Source organism: Lynx canadensis, chromosome B3 (genome assembly GCF_007474595.2).
Source record: "Lynx canadensis isolate LIC74 chromosome B3, mLynCan4.pri.v2, whole genome shotgun sequence".
Lineage (NCBI taxonomy): Eukaryota > Metazoa > Chordata > Mammalia > Carnivora > Felidae > Lynx > Lynx canadensis.
This window is the reverse complement of record NC_044308.2, coordinates 49745917-49764275: the sequence shown is the minus strand read 5'-3', so window position 1 is coordinate 49764275 and position 18359 is coordinate 49745917. Positions and strand designations below refer to the sequence as shown.

Below are 18359 nucleotides of genomic sequence, written 5' to 3'. Positions count from 1 at the left end.
TCACCCATATTCAAGGGAAGGAAATATAGACATACCTTTTAATGGAAAAAATGTCAAATAATTTAAAGTCCTCTTTAATCCTCCACTGTAATGTAACTCTGTACTCAAGGAAAAGGGGAAACTGATTTAGGGAACCGCTATCCAGTTTCTGCCACAATGTATTCCAGTCATTTAAAACAATACCCATATGTTCAGGGGGTATGAAGTTACAATTACACAAATGAATTAAGATCTAGAGATCTGCTGTACAAAACATAGTGCCTATGGTTAACAATATAATTTGCATTTAAAAATCATTAAGAGGTTAGATCTCATATTAAATGCCTTATCACACGTGGGGTAGGGGAAGAAAGCAAAGGGACATAAGGAAACTTTGGGGAATGATGGATAGGTTTATTACCTTGTTAGTGGTGGTATCATGGAGGTATGCATATGTCCAAACTTATCAAACTGTATATATTAAATATCTGAAGTTTTTGTATATTAATTATACCTCAGTAGAGCTCTTAAAAACAATAACCATATATTTTTAATCAATATCATATCAAATGCTTAAAGCTTATGGGTTATGTTTTCTCTGTAATTATAGGCATATAATCAAAGTATATTAAAAAGACACTTGGCATGTGGTTAATTTTTAGGTACAATGTAGACAAGGGATTTTTCTACATGCCTCTTAATTTCCAGGGATTTATGACATTTGGAGAGATATTATATTTAGAAAGTTTTCCTTATGCTGTAATAAAATCTTCTGTATTGAAAATTTTACTCGCAAGAACTAGGTTTTTCTTAATCACACAAGACAAATCTAATTGATCTTTTAATCTCTTCCTATACCACAGCCCATCATGTATTTGAAGTCAGCTATCTTGGTTCTCTTGAGTTTTGTCTAAGCACTACTAGTTCTTTTATAGGTGTAGTATCTTCAATGGAAAATAAGTGCCAGCCAAATGTGACCGGTTGCATTTTTCCTTTTTGATGTAAGTTTAATTTATATAAAGAGAAGAGGGAAAAACTATTAGTTTACCCACTAAAATAGTTTCATATTCAAGAAAGTTTCTTATGCATCTCTCTAGGGATTCTAATAAGAGTGTTATCAGTTGGGTAAACCATATACCATATGCTATGAATTTAATTAAAGGCAAGTATTCACCTGTTACAATAATAAACATCCTCTTATTGAATATATTCTGCCTATAGACTTGCTAGAAGGATCAGAAACAGAATTGGGTATGTGTGATCCCATTTCAATATTTGAAATGTGAAGTTGAAAAAATTAAATCCTTTTCCAAATTGTACAAGTTAATATCAACTTAAGAGCAAAATATAAGTTTCTGATTCTATGTTCAATGTTTTTTTCTATTACACCATGCTGTTAAGTAATTTGTATATTTAAATCTACATTTAGAGCTATGATACTTTATAGTTATGTATTTATGGATCACTTAACTGTGTATAATCTGTTCAAATTCAAGGAGCCATTTAGTGCTGTTAAAAGCCATTGAGAATGTCCAAACATTTTGATATGCAGTTTTGGCAATTTAAAGGTCAAGATATTTTGGACTTGTTGAAATTGAAAGGACCTAGTAAAGATTATTCAAATATTTTGCTGCAGTAAAGATGAATTATTCTAATATATGCATTTTTTTCTTTCTAGCTAGATTAGCATAGTGTTAATTTTCAGTAATTAATCTTATTTAAGACCACTAGTTGCTCGATTTTTGCTCTCAGCAACATATATTTAGTTATTTCCGTAGATCAGTAATTTCCTAATGACTGTTAATTTAGAAAGTAATGTTTTAGAAATGGATCTAACAGAGGAGTTTATCAACACTTGGAAGAGGGACCACATAAACATCCAGAAAGATATTCCATCTCCTCTTAAAATTAGGGAACTATATGTAGTTGAAAATTTCTCAGATGTAAAGGTAAAACAGAAGTCTTTTGTTATCATGACAAAATGTAAAATCTAGCAAATCCCTAACTGATATTGATACCTAAAAGGAATTCTATCACTCTTCTTCCTAAGCAAATAAGGCCTATTTTTACCTGACTCAATTACAAGTCAGTACTTGGGTCCTGACTCTTCCTATGAATATGAGGATTTCAGAAGAATATATCTGTATGTTTAAGTCCAGATTCCCAGGCTATACCTCCATTTACTCTGATTTTATAATTCTGCACCAGAGGCTCTAAAGTCATATGTATTTCTTATAAGTAACCCAGATGATTCTGATGTACATGATGTATGGACAGACTTAGAAAACATTGGTCAGTAGCTTCTTTGAATATAGTTTCATATTTCACTCCTTAGTGTGTTTCTTATAGATTCTCAGTGTTGCAGTTTACATGGCCCTGGATTTAAAAAGCCAATTATACAACAGTTCATGGAATCAGAATATATGCTCTGCCCCAGCTGTCCCAGAAAGGCAAAGGTAGCACAACTTTATTTGCACTGAAAGATTAGTTTTCTTATCCATGGTATGGCCAGAATACTAAAGGCTATTCATTAAATGTATGATCAAAATCCATCTCATTCATCCCAATTTTCCAAAATCTCTCCCATTCATTTCCAGAGTTTAAGTTACTTAATATATATCAGTAAAATTTGGTGAGAGAAGAAGGCATCTCTGATAGTGACATTTAAGAGTACTAGCAGAAAATACTTTTAAAGTCGGTAGATCAAAGATGATAAACTTGGAAATGGTTGAAGTAAGTGATGAACTGAACTTTGCCAGAGGCAAAAAAGAAAAATAATAATGGGAAGTATTGATACCATCTTTAAAAGGATGCCCCTTTATATAGATATAGAGACTTAGATCATCAATTAAAATTACTAATGTTTCCATTTAGCATTGGCTCTCAAACTTTTTAAATTATAAACCCTGTCATAAGCTCTATTAATCAGTAACTTAATTTGCTTCTTTATGACTTAGCAAACAAAATCCAACTCTATCTTCTTTTTAACTGGAATAATTTTTAACTCATTGAGAAAGGGGTCAGAGCAAAGTAGGCTCCCTGGAGAACATGAAGTTTATAATGTTTGGGTGTTCTGATTTTTAGGACCTTACATGACCTCAAATGGGCCACTTTTAATTTTTTTAATGTTTATTTTTGAGAGAGACAGAGGATGAGCCAGGGAAGGGCAGAGAGAGAGGGAGACACAGAATCCGAAGCAGGCTCCAGGCTCCGAACTGCCAGCACAGAGCCTGACACGGGGCTCAAACTCATGAACTGTGAGATCATGACCTGAGCTGAAGTTGGACACTTAACTGACTGAGCCACCCAGGTGCCCCTTGGATGGACCACTTTAAACCATGTCAGCCTTAGTTTTCTCATCTCTAGAATGCAGAAATTACAATAGTTGTCTGTAGCCTTTTCAGTAGTACAATGTAATTAAAGAACAAAGGAAAGAGGTACAGTGGTGGTCTATGAGCTCTTGGCAAAAGCTGAGAAGTGAGACAAAATATTTGCATTTACTTAGGGCTTTCTGTTTCTGTTTCACCTTCCTCTGGACCAAAATCAATGTTTGTTCCAGCACTTCTAGCACTCTGACCAGATATTTAAATCTCTATTCCTGCTTTTACTGTGCCTCAGTAACACATCCAACACCATTTCCTTGATTTCCTTTTTTTCCCTAAGTTTTATTTATTTATTTATTTATTTATTTATTTATTTATTTAGAGAGAAAGAGAGCAAGTAGGGGAGGGCTAGAGAGAGAATCCCAAGCAGGGTCTGCACTGTCAGTGCAGAGCCCAACACGGGGCTCAAACTCATCCTTAGATCATGACTTGAGCCGAGGTTGGAGTCCTTATCCCACTGAGCCACACAGCTGCCCCCAAGTCTTTATTACTTACTCCTCCTCTTCCCTCAGGGTAGAAATTCCTAGCTATTCTTTCTCACTTATCTGCAAGACTCTATGGCCTGACTTGGAAGAAGCCATGTTCTTCATTCGTTTGACGCCATTTGTCCCCACATACACTGAATTCCATTCTCTCCCATTTCAACAGGGGCCTCACTACCCCATCTAGGTCTATCTTTCATAAAATTGTATTATTTTCCTTTTTTTGATTTATTTTCCCCAGTGTCTTCCTTCTTGCCAAATATTCTTCCTCTCTTTGAGGAATCTTATTTACTCCATAATTTCAGCTACCACATATATCCTGGAATTCTTCTAGCTACATCAGCAGTCCAGAATATTGCTTTAAATTCCAGACTGATCTACATAATTACTTTCTGGATAGTTCCACTTGATTTTTCCCTCTCTCTCTTCTTTCTCACCACTTAGGCAATGAGTTCTATCAACTTATTAATCATTTCATAAGTAGTTTCATAAATCTACAATTTTCCTCAGTACCTATTTCATAAGTTTAACTTCTCTTAAACTTCCTGCGACTGCCAAATCATTTAAACATAAATGTAGTTAAGTAAGTAGACTCAAGTTTGAAATCTTCTAATGGTCCTCATCTAATATGGTTTAAATGTTAATTCCTTGATGTGACATACAAGATCCTAAAAGATTTAACCCATATCTCTGTAGACTTTTGTTTCCCAAAGTATGTTCGGAGGAAGATTTATTCTGTAGAAAGTTTTACAAGATGGGATATTGGGAGTACAAGGGGAATAGAGAGCTTTGTAAATTGCAAATATATTTGAGAAACTCATGTTCCATTGTTAGCCCTCAGCGTAGCGGTTTTCAAACTAGTCTCTGAACTAGGAGCACCAGCATTACTAGAAACTTCATTATGTATGCACATCCTCAGGTCTCACCCTACACTTGGTGAATCAGCAACTCTGGGAAAGGGACCAACAGTCTGTGTATTAGCAAGCCTTCCTAACAATGCTGATAAAACACTAAAGTTTGAGTACCACCATCTTAGAGAATCACAATGCACATTAGCATGTTACTCCAGGATATCTAGAAATCTGTTTAACTTTGTTTTAAGCAAGTCTTTTCTCAATTTGTTTGAGCATGGACTGTGTTTATGTGTGTGTATAACTAATACTAACTTCCAATAGAATGAATGTTAGAGTAACACCCTTTGTCAGAAGCTTGTAGCCTCAGATTACTAATAATTGCCTAATTATGTATCTGTTGTGTAGTTTTGCATTTAAATATCCCCTTACTTTACTAAATTTCTTCCCCCAACTTTTGTCTAGCCAACTCCTTAGAGGAAATATTTCAAAATTTTATGCTTATTAAACAAATACATGGAATGCCACAGCCATATTTTATAACAAGCTTAGAAGTGTTGTGCAAGTTCCACATTAATATGAAGATGGCATCTGTTATTTCAACACTTTCTTTTTTGCATGTAATGGTTATCTCTATGTTGATCTCTTCATGAAATATTTTCATATTTTCTCATTTGATACTATAAAAGTATAGTGTATATCTTATCAGCTTGTCTATTAAAGCTTTTCTGTATTGAAATATTCTTTATAAAAGTGACCATTGGAGGGGCACATGGGTAGCTCAGTCTATTAAGTGTCTGACTTCTGCTTAGGTCATGGTTCATAGGTTTGAGCTCTGTGCTGGGCTCTTCACTGAAGATATGGAGCCTGATTGGGATTCTCTCTCTCCCTTTCTCTGTGCCTGTCCCCTGCTCACTCTTTGTCTGTCAAATAAGCAGACTTAAAAAAGTGACCATTGGAAACGGTGACCCCACATGCTGGCTACTTTCCATTTTCACAAATTCTCTCCCATTATACTCTCACAGTCTTTCAAGTCTCTTTCCTCAATAATCTATTAAGAAAATAGTACTTAGTCACTGTAATTCTAATTATCATAATTAAAATTGATCTGTTCAATTATATTTTTATAAACTGATTATATTCTCATTTGTTCATTGTCATTAATGAGTTTATCATTACATATTATCTTACATAGTATAAATATTATAAAATATATTTTATTATGAGAAATATTAATTTGTAAGGGTTTCAGTAAATATTAGCGTACTTATTACCAGATTCCTGAATTTCCACTACATTACCTTAATTTTTCTGATCATAAGCTCAAATGTAATAGATTTCTAAGATATTAATAATATGCTTCTTAGAAAAAAATAATTCTTAAGAAATCTGGTAAATATTCCAGTATACATGATTCTGCCCCATCCTTTCAAACATGCAGTCTTTTAAAGTGCATTATTAAATTAGGGAAAGCTTGGTTTCTTATAATGTCGTGTGATTTGTAAAAACTTAATGGTTCAACATCCAGTTTGGTTTATTCTGGTTCAACATAAAGAATTTGATGAAAAATGGTACCATCTATAATCTTCTGATGTCATAATAAAAAGTGATGAGAGTATAATGTGTGACAGCTAAGGAACTTTGGAATTAATGCCTATTCAACTGTGTTATTTTTTCCTTCTTTCCATATTATTCTTTGCAGAATGACAAATGTTGGACAGGTCATCTATAGTCATTTCATTTAATCACATTACTTGAAAAAAATGAGACATATAGTTGGGCTAAATATGCATCATGATGATTAATTACAGTATTAATCAAGTTAAAATACATTTGACAAACAAATGCTGTGGCCATCAGAACTAATTTCATTTAAAACCTTTATAAATATCTACCAGGTTCTCCCAACTTCTAAATACATCATAGAGGAAGAAATCTATTGAGCTTAATGTAATAAGTAAATAATCACATTATTGTGACAGTAATAAAATCTTGTTCACAAAATAAAGATGAATTTAAACAGAAAATGGAACTTGAAAGTACAAAGCTGGATATTTTTAAGCCTGTATTTCTGACTAATTTTCTTCTTGAAGATCTTCTGATGTACTTTGATGTACCTCCGGGATTGAAAGAGGAAGGCTGCCAAGAAGTTTCAAGTGGTTATTAGGGACCAGATATACAAGGTTCTTAAGAACCTTTGGAGAGTACTTATAGTTTATTTTGGAAATTTGAAGTAATTTGTGCCAGCCACTAATTTTGGACTAATTGAGCACTCCAACATTTAATATCTGTTGCATTTTGAGCATAAAGGTAAATCAGCAGCACTTGGAAGTACCTTAGGAAAATATATGTCCCTAAAGGTACATTATAGTCTGTGTACAGAGGTCTCTAATAGTAAGTGGATTCAACATAGGGCTGTATTTTAACTTCAGGGAGAACAATAACGTGGTGATGACTCGTTCAGATCTGGTTGCAAGTCTTGGGCAGCATTAGAAAGTATGCATACAACCATTTGGCAGAGGGTGGCTGATCTTTGGATGAGATGTTGGAAATGGCAGTAGTTTGGGCCAAATAAAATCTGATATACCTTTTATACCAGAGAACCCATGAATTTCCTGAGCCACAAATTGAAGTTTTCAGATATCCTGGACCTATAAGCTTACAAATCATTTGATAAAAATAATTAGGGAAGCCCTATGCTTCCTATGATCCCTATGGTCTGTGTCTTTGTCTTTTTTGCCTAATTATTGAAAGTAAATGTAGAGGAAGTGCTCAAAGAATACCCACCAAACAAAAGAATTTTATGTGTTGAGTATGAAGTTGATATGTGAAACATTCAAGATTGTTATTGTACTTTGTTCATCTCAGTGTAAATTTAGATCATCCTGGACAACACTCTCTAGAGCTTGAGAATTCATGAAGCACAATAAATCAAGGATTCAAATATGATTTAAACACACACATACACGAAAGATAGACTTACATACTTTTCATTTAACTAGATGCATTTGTGGGTGGAATAAGAGTGTTCCAGACCATTCATGGAACATTTATATACTGTAGAATTTAACGGTACTGGCTTGAGTTCTGCCCACTTACCACCAATGTTAACTGTGAACAAAATATTTAGGCAGGATAAATTTCACACATATGCACATGCACACACCCCCCCACACCTTTGTACACACGGAAAACAACCTCCCTCCTTGGAAGAAGCCACATTAAAGGGATAATTTCTATAATAATAATTCCTAAGAATATGAGTTACTATTGAGAAAGAGCAACTTCCAGTCTAGAGCCAAAGAACTTAGAAATACAAGCCTACGCTCGCCGTTGTGATTTTATCCAATGGGATGTCATTCAATGAAGAACGGAAACCTGACTTTAAAAGCTTTGGTTCAAAGCATAAGAGACTGTTAAAAACTGAGAACAAACTGAGGGTTGATGGGGGGTGGGAGGGAGGAGAGGGTGGGTGATGGTTATTGAGGAGGGCACCTTTTGGGATGAGCACTGGGTGTTGTATGGAAACCAATTTGTCAATAAATTTCATATATAAAAAAAATAAATTAATTAATTAATTAATTAAAAAAAAATAAAAAAATAAAAGCTTTGGTTCACATGACCTAAGAATTTTTCTGTAACCACTTTTCTCTGATCTGTCCATTTGACACTGATAAACTAAAGTCATACCATTTAACCTTTTTTTTTTTTTTTTTTTTTTAATGTTGCATGACCTTGTGAGCAGAGTAAGAAACAGGACATTCCTCGGGAAGATCAGGGACCAACCACCAAGAATTTGGATTTTTGGCCCCAGCTTATTACACTGATGGTCACTATTATTGATGAGGATAAAACTGCCTACACACCTGTCCTGAATCAGTAAGTATGCTGTCTTGGAAATGAATGGATTTTATTCCACTAATGTTAAGAAAACATAAAATATTTGAAGCATGGTTTATACTCTCAATGGAAAAGTTTGTTTTCCAAAATTAAATTTTCTAAAATTAAGCTATATAAAGCAGCATTTTTTTATTTTTATTAGTAAATATCAATTCAGAGATATTTTAAATTTTTAGTTCAAGACCGTTAGAATGAGATTCTTTGGATAGAGAGACAAATATTTCCCAGAATTTATTTTTATTTGATGTAGAAAAGTTTCTTCTTTCCTTTGATTCCTTTCATGACTATCTCATTATCTCAAAAAAGAAAAAAAAACCCACAAAACTATCTCACTGCACTTCCCCCAAAACTAAAAAGAATGTCAAAATTATTAATTATATTTCATTGTGACTTGTAATAATAAAAATTTTTCAAAAGAAAGCTTGCTTTCAAAATAGTTAGATAACATGGATTTAATGCAATATTTAATGCTGTTTTTTTAAAGTTTATTTATTTATTTTGGGAGACTGAGAATGCTCACCCTAGTGGAGGAGGAGAAGAGAGAGTGAGAGAGAGAATCCTAAGTAGGCTCTGTGCTTGGCAGCGCAGAACCCCATGTAGTCCTCAGTTTCAGAAACCATGAGATCATGACCTGAGCTGAGATCCGGAGTCAGAATCTTAACCGACTGACCCAGGTGCCCCAATGCAATATTTAGTAGAGTAAGTCCATTTTCTCAAATAACAATGCAAGCCTATGCCTCTATACATAGAATTTGTAAATTATGACCAGACAGACAAGGCGGATGAATTAAAACTCATGACTATTCTAGAATAGCAGATTCTAGAGGAGTCTAAAATTATCAACTCTTCAAAATGTCACTTGCTAGGAGACCTTGGGCAAATTATCTAATTTCCCTGAGTCTCAGTTTGCTCATATGTGAAATAAGGATGTACTACTAGATAATATCCAAGATGCTGTCCAACTTTAATGTTGCACATTTAGGATTTATTTTATGCCCACATATTGAGGGCTATACAGAAAAAGCAAAGTAACGGCTAAGTCTACCAACAAGGCACTTGCAATATGATTAATGGAGAGTGTATACTGACATTTTGGTAATACCTGAAATGCTATGGGTAGCAGGAGTAGCAGAAATAGACAAATCATGAAGTAGAACATGAAGTAGAGTCAGACTTACTATAGAGAACTGGATTTATTGTTTCTCTATAATGGTCAAGACAGGGTCAAAAAGCTTATGTCGAATCCAATTGAAATTTCAATTACAGAAGAAATAAATTCATCCCAATTTTCATCTTTTCCTTGCTTCTTAACCACTGATTTTCATCTGTCCCACATTCCTCCTAATTGTGAAGAAATTGGTCCTCTTTGATATGCAACCATTATAGCATCATTAGGTTTGTCTTTATACTTCCTTCCCCCGTTCCCTATTATATTCTACCTGAAGACCACAGTGTTTGCTGCTCAATATCTATAGAGACTCTGTTTTATTTTCTTCTGATAGCTCAAGACTAGATCTTGTCTTTTAATATATGACATACCCTCTGCTCATCCTGGGGGCTTTATGGAACAGATATGTTTTCTCCTTTATTCTTTGGACTTTTTTTTTTTAAATATGAAATTTATTGTCAAATTGGTTTCCATACAACACCCAGTGCTCATCCCAACAGGAGTCCTCCTCAATGCCCATCACCCACCCTCCCCACCCTCCCACGCCCCCACCCCACCCACCCACCCTTAGTTTATTCTCCATTTTTAAAAGTCTCTTATGGTTTGGCTCTCTCCCTTTCTAACTTTTCTTTCCTTCCCCTCCTCCATGGTCTTCTGTTAAGTTTCTCAGGATCCACATAAGAGTGAAAGCATATGGTATCTGTCTTTCTCTGTATGACTTATTTCACTTAGCATAACACTGTCCAGTTCCATCCACGTTGCTACAAAAGGCCATATTTCATTCTTTCTCATTGCCATGTAGTATTCCATTGTGTATATAAACCACAATTTCTTTATCCATTCATCAGTTGATGGACATTTAGGCTCTTTCCATAATTTGGCTATTGTTGAGAGAGCTGCTATAAACATTGGGGTACAAGTGCCCCTATGCATCAGCACTCCTATATCCCTTGGGTAAATTCCTAGCAGTGCTACTGCTGGGTCATAGGGTAGATCTATTTTTAATTTTTTGAGGAACCTCCACACTGTTTTTCAGAGCAGCTGCACCAGTTTGCATTCCCATCTTTGGGCCTTTTTTAAGACAGAGGGAGATCTATTTCCTAAAGGTAGGGAGATCAATACTTGTTTTGTGCCCTTTAGTTGGGATATGCCATTTGGTAAATGAGTATTGAATAAAGAGAAACATCTGAGAAATGCTAATGAAAAGTTATATGAAAGATGCTATTTTTAATCAAAGAAATTCTTTACATTCACCAAATATCAGATATCCAGACATGACTAGTAAAAGATGCATCATAAAATCATGGAATTAATTAAAATTTTCCAGAATTATTTTTAATCATGTACTAAGAAACATATTACAAATTTTTATTTGACTTTTTGAAACTGTATTAGAAGTAATGGAGGAAATACATTTAGTTATGGCACAAATAAATTTTAAATTATGAACTAAACAGTCTACTCAGTATAAAAAGGAGTAATGATACAAGGAAAGGAATGTCTTTCTTTTCCTTTATGTTTTTAATGTAGGGGTTTGGAATCAGTTTTTTTTTTCTCCTATGAGACCCTAATCCTAAAAAACCCGAATGCCTTCCTATATTTGTAATCGATGTTTTATGGTTGTATTGTTCAGATTTTGAGGACGTTTTAAAGATTTTTTGTTTACTAAGGATCATTCCATTTTGCTTCTTGTTTAACGTTTTAAGTGAACTTCTAATGAGTGAGATGTGGTCTTGGTGGCCAATGAGTTTGTATAATTTGGTGAGATTTTCATTCACACCTGTTTCTTGATTTGCGCAGGGTGTCATCACATTTAGGCTTCACTAATTATCTCCTTTGTTGGTTAAGGCTAGCATTGTTTCAGAAAGTGATGAGTCCAGACCACCTGGGTCAGGATCATGTGGTCTGCTAGTCAGGTATGCAGATTCTGAGCCTTATCTCAAATCTATGGATTCAAAATCTGAAGTTGGCACACAAGTCTGTAATATAAATAATATACCCTCATGTGCTCTATAGACAATAAAGTTTGAAGGCACAGTCAAATCTGAGACAGATGTTTCAGGCTAAAACAAGTTTCAGTTTTATTTTGAAGGCAAAGGTAAGTGAATACATGATATAAAAATATAGGGATATTTTTTGTCATTCATTGTAATCTAAGGTTATTGATACAAATTTATAGAATGAAGCATTGTTATGACTTTGAAAAAATCATTGTAAGCTTTGGCTCATTCAAATTTTATGACAATTTATAATAATTATAGGATGAAACTTGAGAATAGGGTTGTATTTTGTATACTAATATAATTCCAGGCATGTATATTGGTTGAATGAATGAAGAAATTAAAGCAAGCCTGTGTATGTAGTTGGCATAGGTTCTCTCTGTTCCTACTTTATTATTAATTGATGCACTGGAGTATTTGAGCAATATTTATTCACAGTTTTAATTTATTTTTTTATTTTTAATGTTTTTATTTTTGAGAGAGAGAGAGAACATGAGCAAAAAAGGGACAGAGAGAGGGAGATACAGAATCTGTAGCAGGGTACAGTCTCTGAACTGTCAGCCCTGAGCCTGATATGGGGCTCGAACCCATGAACAACAACCACCCAGGCACCCTGAGCCACCCAGGCACCCCATATTTATTCACATTTTAAATTTTTATAGGGGTGCCTGGGTGGCTCAGTCAGTTAAGTGTCCGACTTCGTGTCAGGTCATGATCTCGCGGTCTGTGAGTTCCAGCCCCACGTCGGGCTCTGTGCTGACAGATCAGAGCCTGGAGCCTGTTTCAGATTCTGTGCCTCTCTCTGTCTCTGCCTCTCCCCTGTTTATTCTCTGTTTCTCTCTGTCTCAAAAAGAAATAAACATTAATTTTTTTTTTTAATTTATGAAGTGGCTTTCTGAATGCTTATAGAAATCTCACTACTTTATTGAAACAGGAAACCATTAAGCAAAATATTTTCAGATCTTCTGGTGTGGTTCTTTTGCTCCCTTATTAACATATTTTTGAAGTATAACTGAATACAGTAAAACTGCACATGTTTGAAGTATACAGTTTGATAAGTTTTGACATATATGTCTAGCCAAAACACCCTCACCACAATCAAGATAATGAAGATATCTATCACCCTAATAAGTTTCCATGTGACGTTTGTGACAAAGTAGCAATACTTTGTCTCCTTTTATTTATGAGTAATTTTCCACTATATTGATGTACCTCAAAATGCTCACCCATCCATTCATTTTTTAAGATTAGGGTTAGGGTCGCAATTTGAGATTTTTTTCCAGAATAGGTTGCTATGAATATTTGTTTACAAGTCTCTACAGAGACATCATCTTATTTTTATTTTAGGTCATGTGGTAGGTATATGTTTAGTATTTCTTAAAGTTGCCAAACTACTTGCCCAAGTGGTTGTACATTGCCAAAACTTAATATGGTTAGAATTTATATTTTAGCCATTCAGATAGGTGTATAGTAGTGTCTCATCGTGGTTTTAATTTACACTTTCCTAAATACTGTGCTGACCATCATTTAATGTGCTTAATTGCAGTCTATGTATTTTTGATGAGGATCAAAGATTTTTGAAGATGTTCAAAATATTTTTGCCCTTTCCAAATTGGGATGTTTATCCTTTTATTATTGAGTTATAGTGGGTCTTTACACGGAGTAAATAAGGGTCTACTGTCAGGTATAAATGTTGCAATATTTTTTCCTAGTTGGTGACTTTCTTTCCATTTTCTTACTAGTATCTTTTGAAGAAATTTTGAAAAATTTTGATGGGATAGTCCAGTTTATAGATTTATCTTTTGAGATTTTTGTGTCCTATTTAAAACATCTTACAACACCCACAGGTCAAGCTGTAATACCACAGTTTTCTTCTAGATGTCTTACATTCAGGTCTATAATTCATTTCAGGTTATTTTTCGTATATGGTATGATACAGAGTTCAAGATTCTTTGGGATTTTCTTTTGTATGCTTATCTTTCCAACTCCAAATGTTGTAGAATTTATCCTTTCTCCATTGAATTAATTTGGCAACTTTGTCCAAGATCAATTAAATATACTTGTGAGAGTCTAATTCTGTACTCCTATTGAATTGGTTTATTGATCCATATATCAGTTTAGTGATGATGAACTTCAGCTTTTGTTTATCTGGAAAACTCATTCAGTTCTGAAGGACAACATTGCCAAGTAGAGTATTCTTGTTTGGCTGCTGTATTTTTTTTTCCTTTCAGCATTTTGGATATATCATCTTCCTCCCTTCTGGGATTCAAAGTTTCCTCTGAAAATCCATTGATAGTCTTAGGGGTATCCTCCCTGTATAACAAGCTGTTTCTTTCTTCCTGCTTTTAAACTCTCTCTTGGTTTTTTTTTTCCTCTTTGTTTAAATTCTCACTTTGTTCATGCATTGATATCCTGACTTCAGTAAGCATCTTTAAACAATTATTTTGAACTCTGTATTAAGTAAATCACTTGCCGCCATTTTATTAAAATCATTTTCTGGTGATTTCTCTTGCTTTTTGTGTGTTTCAAACATTCCCATTTCTTCATTTTCTTTCACTTTCTGTGTTGTTTTCTGCACATTAGATAAAACAGCAACCAGTCCCAGTCTTGACAGACTGGTCTCATTAGTCACCCCAGCCTGAGCTTCAGGTTGTCTCTCAAATTTTTATGAATGTCCAAGCCACCATCTTTGTTCTTTGTGGTTTCCATAGTTGAGAACTTGCCAAGACTTGTCAATTTCCCAAAGGGAGGGGATAGCAAATGAAGGCTAATTAGAAGCTAGACCCTCAGGCAACTACTGGGAAAAAAATTTAATTAAGCCCTTTCAGAGAGAAACTGGAAAGTGGACATTTTTGCCTATTCCCTCTGCACTGAGCCTGGGTGTATAGCCGTGGAGTTGGGGGAGGGGGTGTTCCTGCACCTGTTGTAAAGCTGCTTCTTTGTTTGCTATAGTCCTGCTATAGTCCTGCTTCTTTGTTTGCTATAGTCACTAATGCAAGCCCCGTTAGCTATCAGATATAGGTGATTTGAGGACCCATTCCTCTGGTGGCAGCCGTAACTTGGGGCACCAGTGGTACAGACAAACTCATTTTGGAGAAATACTGGTAATTTGGTCTTGTTGTTATAGCCAGCCAGAGGGATAACATCAGAGAAATGCCCACCGGCTCCACCAAACTCTGGGAAGGATCTCAGCCAACTCCTAGATGCATGCTAAGTTAAAGCTAGACCCCTAGGCTCATAAAATATGCAGTCTAGCCCTTTCCAGGAGAAGACTGGGAGATGGGCATTTTTGTGTTTTCTTTCTGGGCTGAACCTTGAGGGGATATCCACAGGGAGTGCTCACAAGCCTATTAATAACTACTTATTTATTTACCATAATCCTGTGAGTCTTGAAGACATAAGCCCTCATTGGCTTTCAGAGCTAGGTGTTTTGAGGACCCATCCCACAGGTAGGAGTCCTTTTTTTAAAAAAAAAAAAATTTAAAGAATTTATTTACTTTTTTTGAGAGAGATAGAGCAAGCTGGGGAGGCGCAGAGAGAGAGAGAGAATCCCAAGCAGGCTCCACACTGACAGCACAGTGCCTGATGTGGCGCTCAAACTCATGAACCATGAGATCGTGACCTGAGCCAAAATCTAGAGTAAGGTTTAACCTACCAAGCCACCCAGGAGTGCCATCAGGTGGGAGTCTTAAAAGTTGAACTAGGTATGCATTTCAAACCCTTTGCTCCTTTGGAGAAGATGACAGTTGGGAGTTCCCTCTTGATTATATGGTGCTGTATCATGGGTGCAGTTTATGGCAACACTGCATCTAACCCTTTCCTACCCATTACAAACATGTTTGCTGCAGAAAAGGCGGGTGGGGGAAATAGGCAAAATGGATGAAGGGAGTGGAAAGTACAAGCTTCCTGTTTCAGAATGAATAAGTCATAGGAATAAAAGGCATAGCATAGAGAATATAGTCAGTAATATTTTAATAATGTTGTATGGTGATAGATGGTAGCTACACTTGTGAACATAGCATAATATGTAGAGATGTTGAATCACCATGTTGTACACCTGAAACTAATGTAACATTGTGTGTCAACTATACTCAAGTAAAAAAATCAAACAATAAAAAATTTAAATTCTTACAAAAGTGTTTATCATTCTAAAAAGTAGAGAGACTATACAATGCAGCCTTGTACCATCACTCACATTCAGGAATAGCAAAGATTTTGTCATATTTTCTTCATATATACATGGAGGTTTTTTTTTCTTTGCTGAGTTATCTTAAGCAAATGTCAAACATTATATCATTTCATCCCTACATACTTCACTATTCATCCCTAAAAATGATGGCTATTTTTTTGCATATTATAATGTCATTGTCACAACTAATAATATTACCAGTAATGCCAATATTACCTAAAAAAAGGCCTTTGGGGGGTGGGGGAATAGGTGGCTTAGTTGGTTTACTGACTCGATTTCAGCTCATATCATAATCTCACAGTTGTGAGATCAAGCCCAATCTCTCTCTCTCTCTCTCTCTCCAATCCCCCACCTCCTGCCTATGCCCCTCTCCCACTCACACACATGTGCTCACTCTCTGTCTCTCAAAAAAATGCCTTTTTACATTTGATTTATTTTCTTCAGGATCCCAATGAGGCTCACACACTACTTTTGGTAGTTAAGTGGCACAAATCTCTTTTATTCCAGCTCAGCTCCATTCACTTTTTGTTTATCCATGCCATTAATTTTTTACAGAAGCTAGCTGTTCTTTAGAATATTGCAAGTTATGGATCATTGTTTTTGCTTTTTTGTTATATTTAGCTTGTTCCTCCATATTTGATACTCCACATCTTTGAACATTATCAGCTCTAAAAGCTCTTTAATCTTCTGTTTATTTTTTTTTCAAGATACCTAACAGGTAACTCTGTGTACTTCATACCCCATCATATCAAGGATCCCATTAAGTCTGGTTCTTTCCCTTTTGGTGATGCTAAGACTTGTCTGTACTGGCAGTCTGATCCCTTCATTCCAAAGTTCTCTGTTGACCTCTCCTCTAATCCTTTTAATTATTTATGATGATTTCAGAATCAACTATTCTAGTAGGACTGTAAAATTGTGGTGTTATAATGTTATTCTTTCAATATTTATTATTTAGAATTTCTCTGTGAAGAACTTGCCTTCATTAACTAGGGCTATACTTACTTGATTACTCTGAAATAGAGTAAGGACAGGGAATATAATGCAAATACTTATTTTTTTCTTTTAGCTTAAAGATTTTTATTCCCATCTTTTATTTCCTGCTCTTTTTATTTTTAGCATTTTCCATTAACATTCTCATTTAAATTTAACAAATATATATTGAGTACTCAATATTCATCAGGCACTATGCAAAGTTGGAGCCCCAAAAATTTAATTGGAAAGAGATATGTACAAAATTAAACATTGGTCTTCAATTGGCTAATCAACGTGCCTGCCATGTTAGAAGTCCTGGGATTAAATTCTTTGCCTCATTGTCCCTTGTTGAAATAATCTAATGAGAAAAACTTGGTTTGCTCTTTGTATTTTGACTTTGAGAAATGCAGAGAATGAGACAATTGACAAGGAGAATAGATATTAAAAGGTTACAGGTTTGGTGATATGTGTAGTAAGTGATCTAAAATTAAGAATAAATCAAAATGAGGTATAAGCAGAAGCCAGGAGATAAACATTGCTGAAAGGGAAGGAGGCAGATGTCAGCAAAAGAAGAGAAGGGATACCTGGAAAGAAAAGCAGAAATGATGAGAGTAGCAGAACCATGCTCTTGGTGGATCTCTTGAGTGAAGATCCCATCTGTGGTCACCTATTGCACTCCCCTGACTGCCTTCAACTCTGAAGCAGGTGCTTGTCCATGGTTCTACTGGTCATCGCTCCATCTTTCCTGAGTTCATCTTTTCTGAGGTTTTTGTATAATATGCCAGTGTACATTATTAGTCTCATTTCTCATTATGAAAATTAGGCTTCTAAAAATTACCTGTTAATTATTGGTAGTTGACTTAGGTCAATGATCTTCATAAGCAAAGTAGCATAACCTGTTACGATATGACATGGAACGACACATGTATTCCAGTGTAGTTGCAGTTACATTGCTGTTGAAGTGTAAACGAATGCTTTGGCTTGAATTGTCAGAATATGAACAAACGCAAGCAGTCATTTCTGCAGACTAGGGTTTACAGTGGGAAGAATAGTCAGAAAATCCAAAAGTCTGAGCTCAAAGTACCTGACTAAAGGTCCAAAAGGAAACAAGCAATTTTGATAGTTTTTACCCATGGTAATTACAGCCAGTTGAAGTTTTTGTTGTTGTTGTTGTTATTGTTGTGTTTTTTTTTAATGTCTCACTTATTTTGGAGAGATAGAAAGAGAAAGACAGAGAATGAGTGGTGGAGGGGCAGAGACAGAGGGAGACACAGAATCCAAAACAGGCTCCAGGTTCTGAGATGTCAGCACAGAGCCTGATGCAGGCTGGAACTCCTGAACCTCAAGATCATGACCAGAGTCAAAGTCAGATACTTAACCCAATGAGCCACCCAGGCACCCCTGTAGCCAGCTGGAATTTTAAAGCAGATCAGGT

The 18359-nt window shown here is 35.2% G+C and overlaps 1 protein-coding gene across 1 annotated transcript in view; it reads left to right on the top strand.

The window, feature by feature from the left end:
* UNC13C (unc-13 homolog C) overlaps positions 1–18359 on the top strand; it is a 613702-nt gene that overhangs the window by 390147 nt on the left and 205196 nt on the right. The window contains exon 21 of the mRNA XM_032593636.1: positions 8441–8574. Within this exon, the coding sequence (XP_032449527.1) occupies positions 8441–8574 (134 nt within the window). The remainder of the gene's footprint in view (positions 1–8440; positions 8575–18359) is intronic.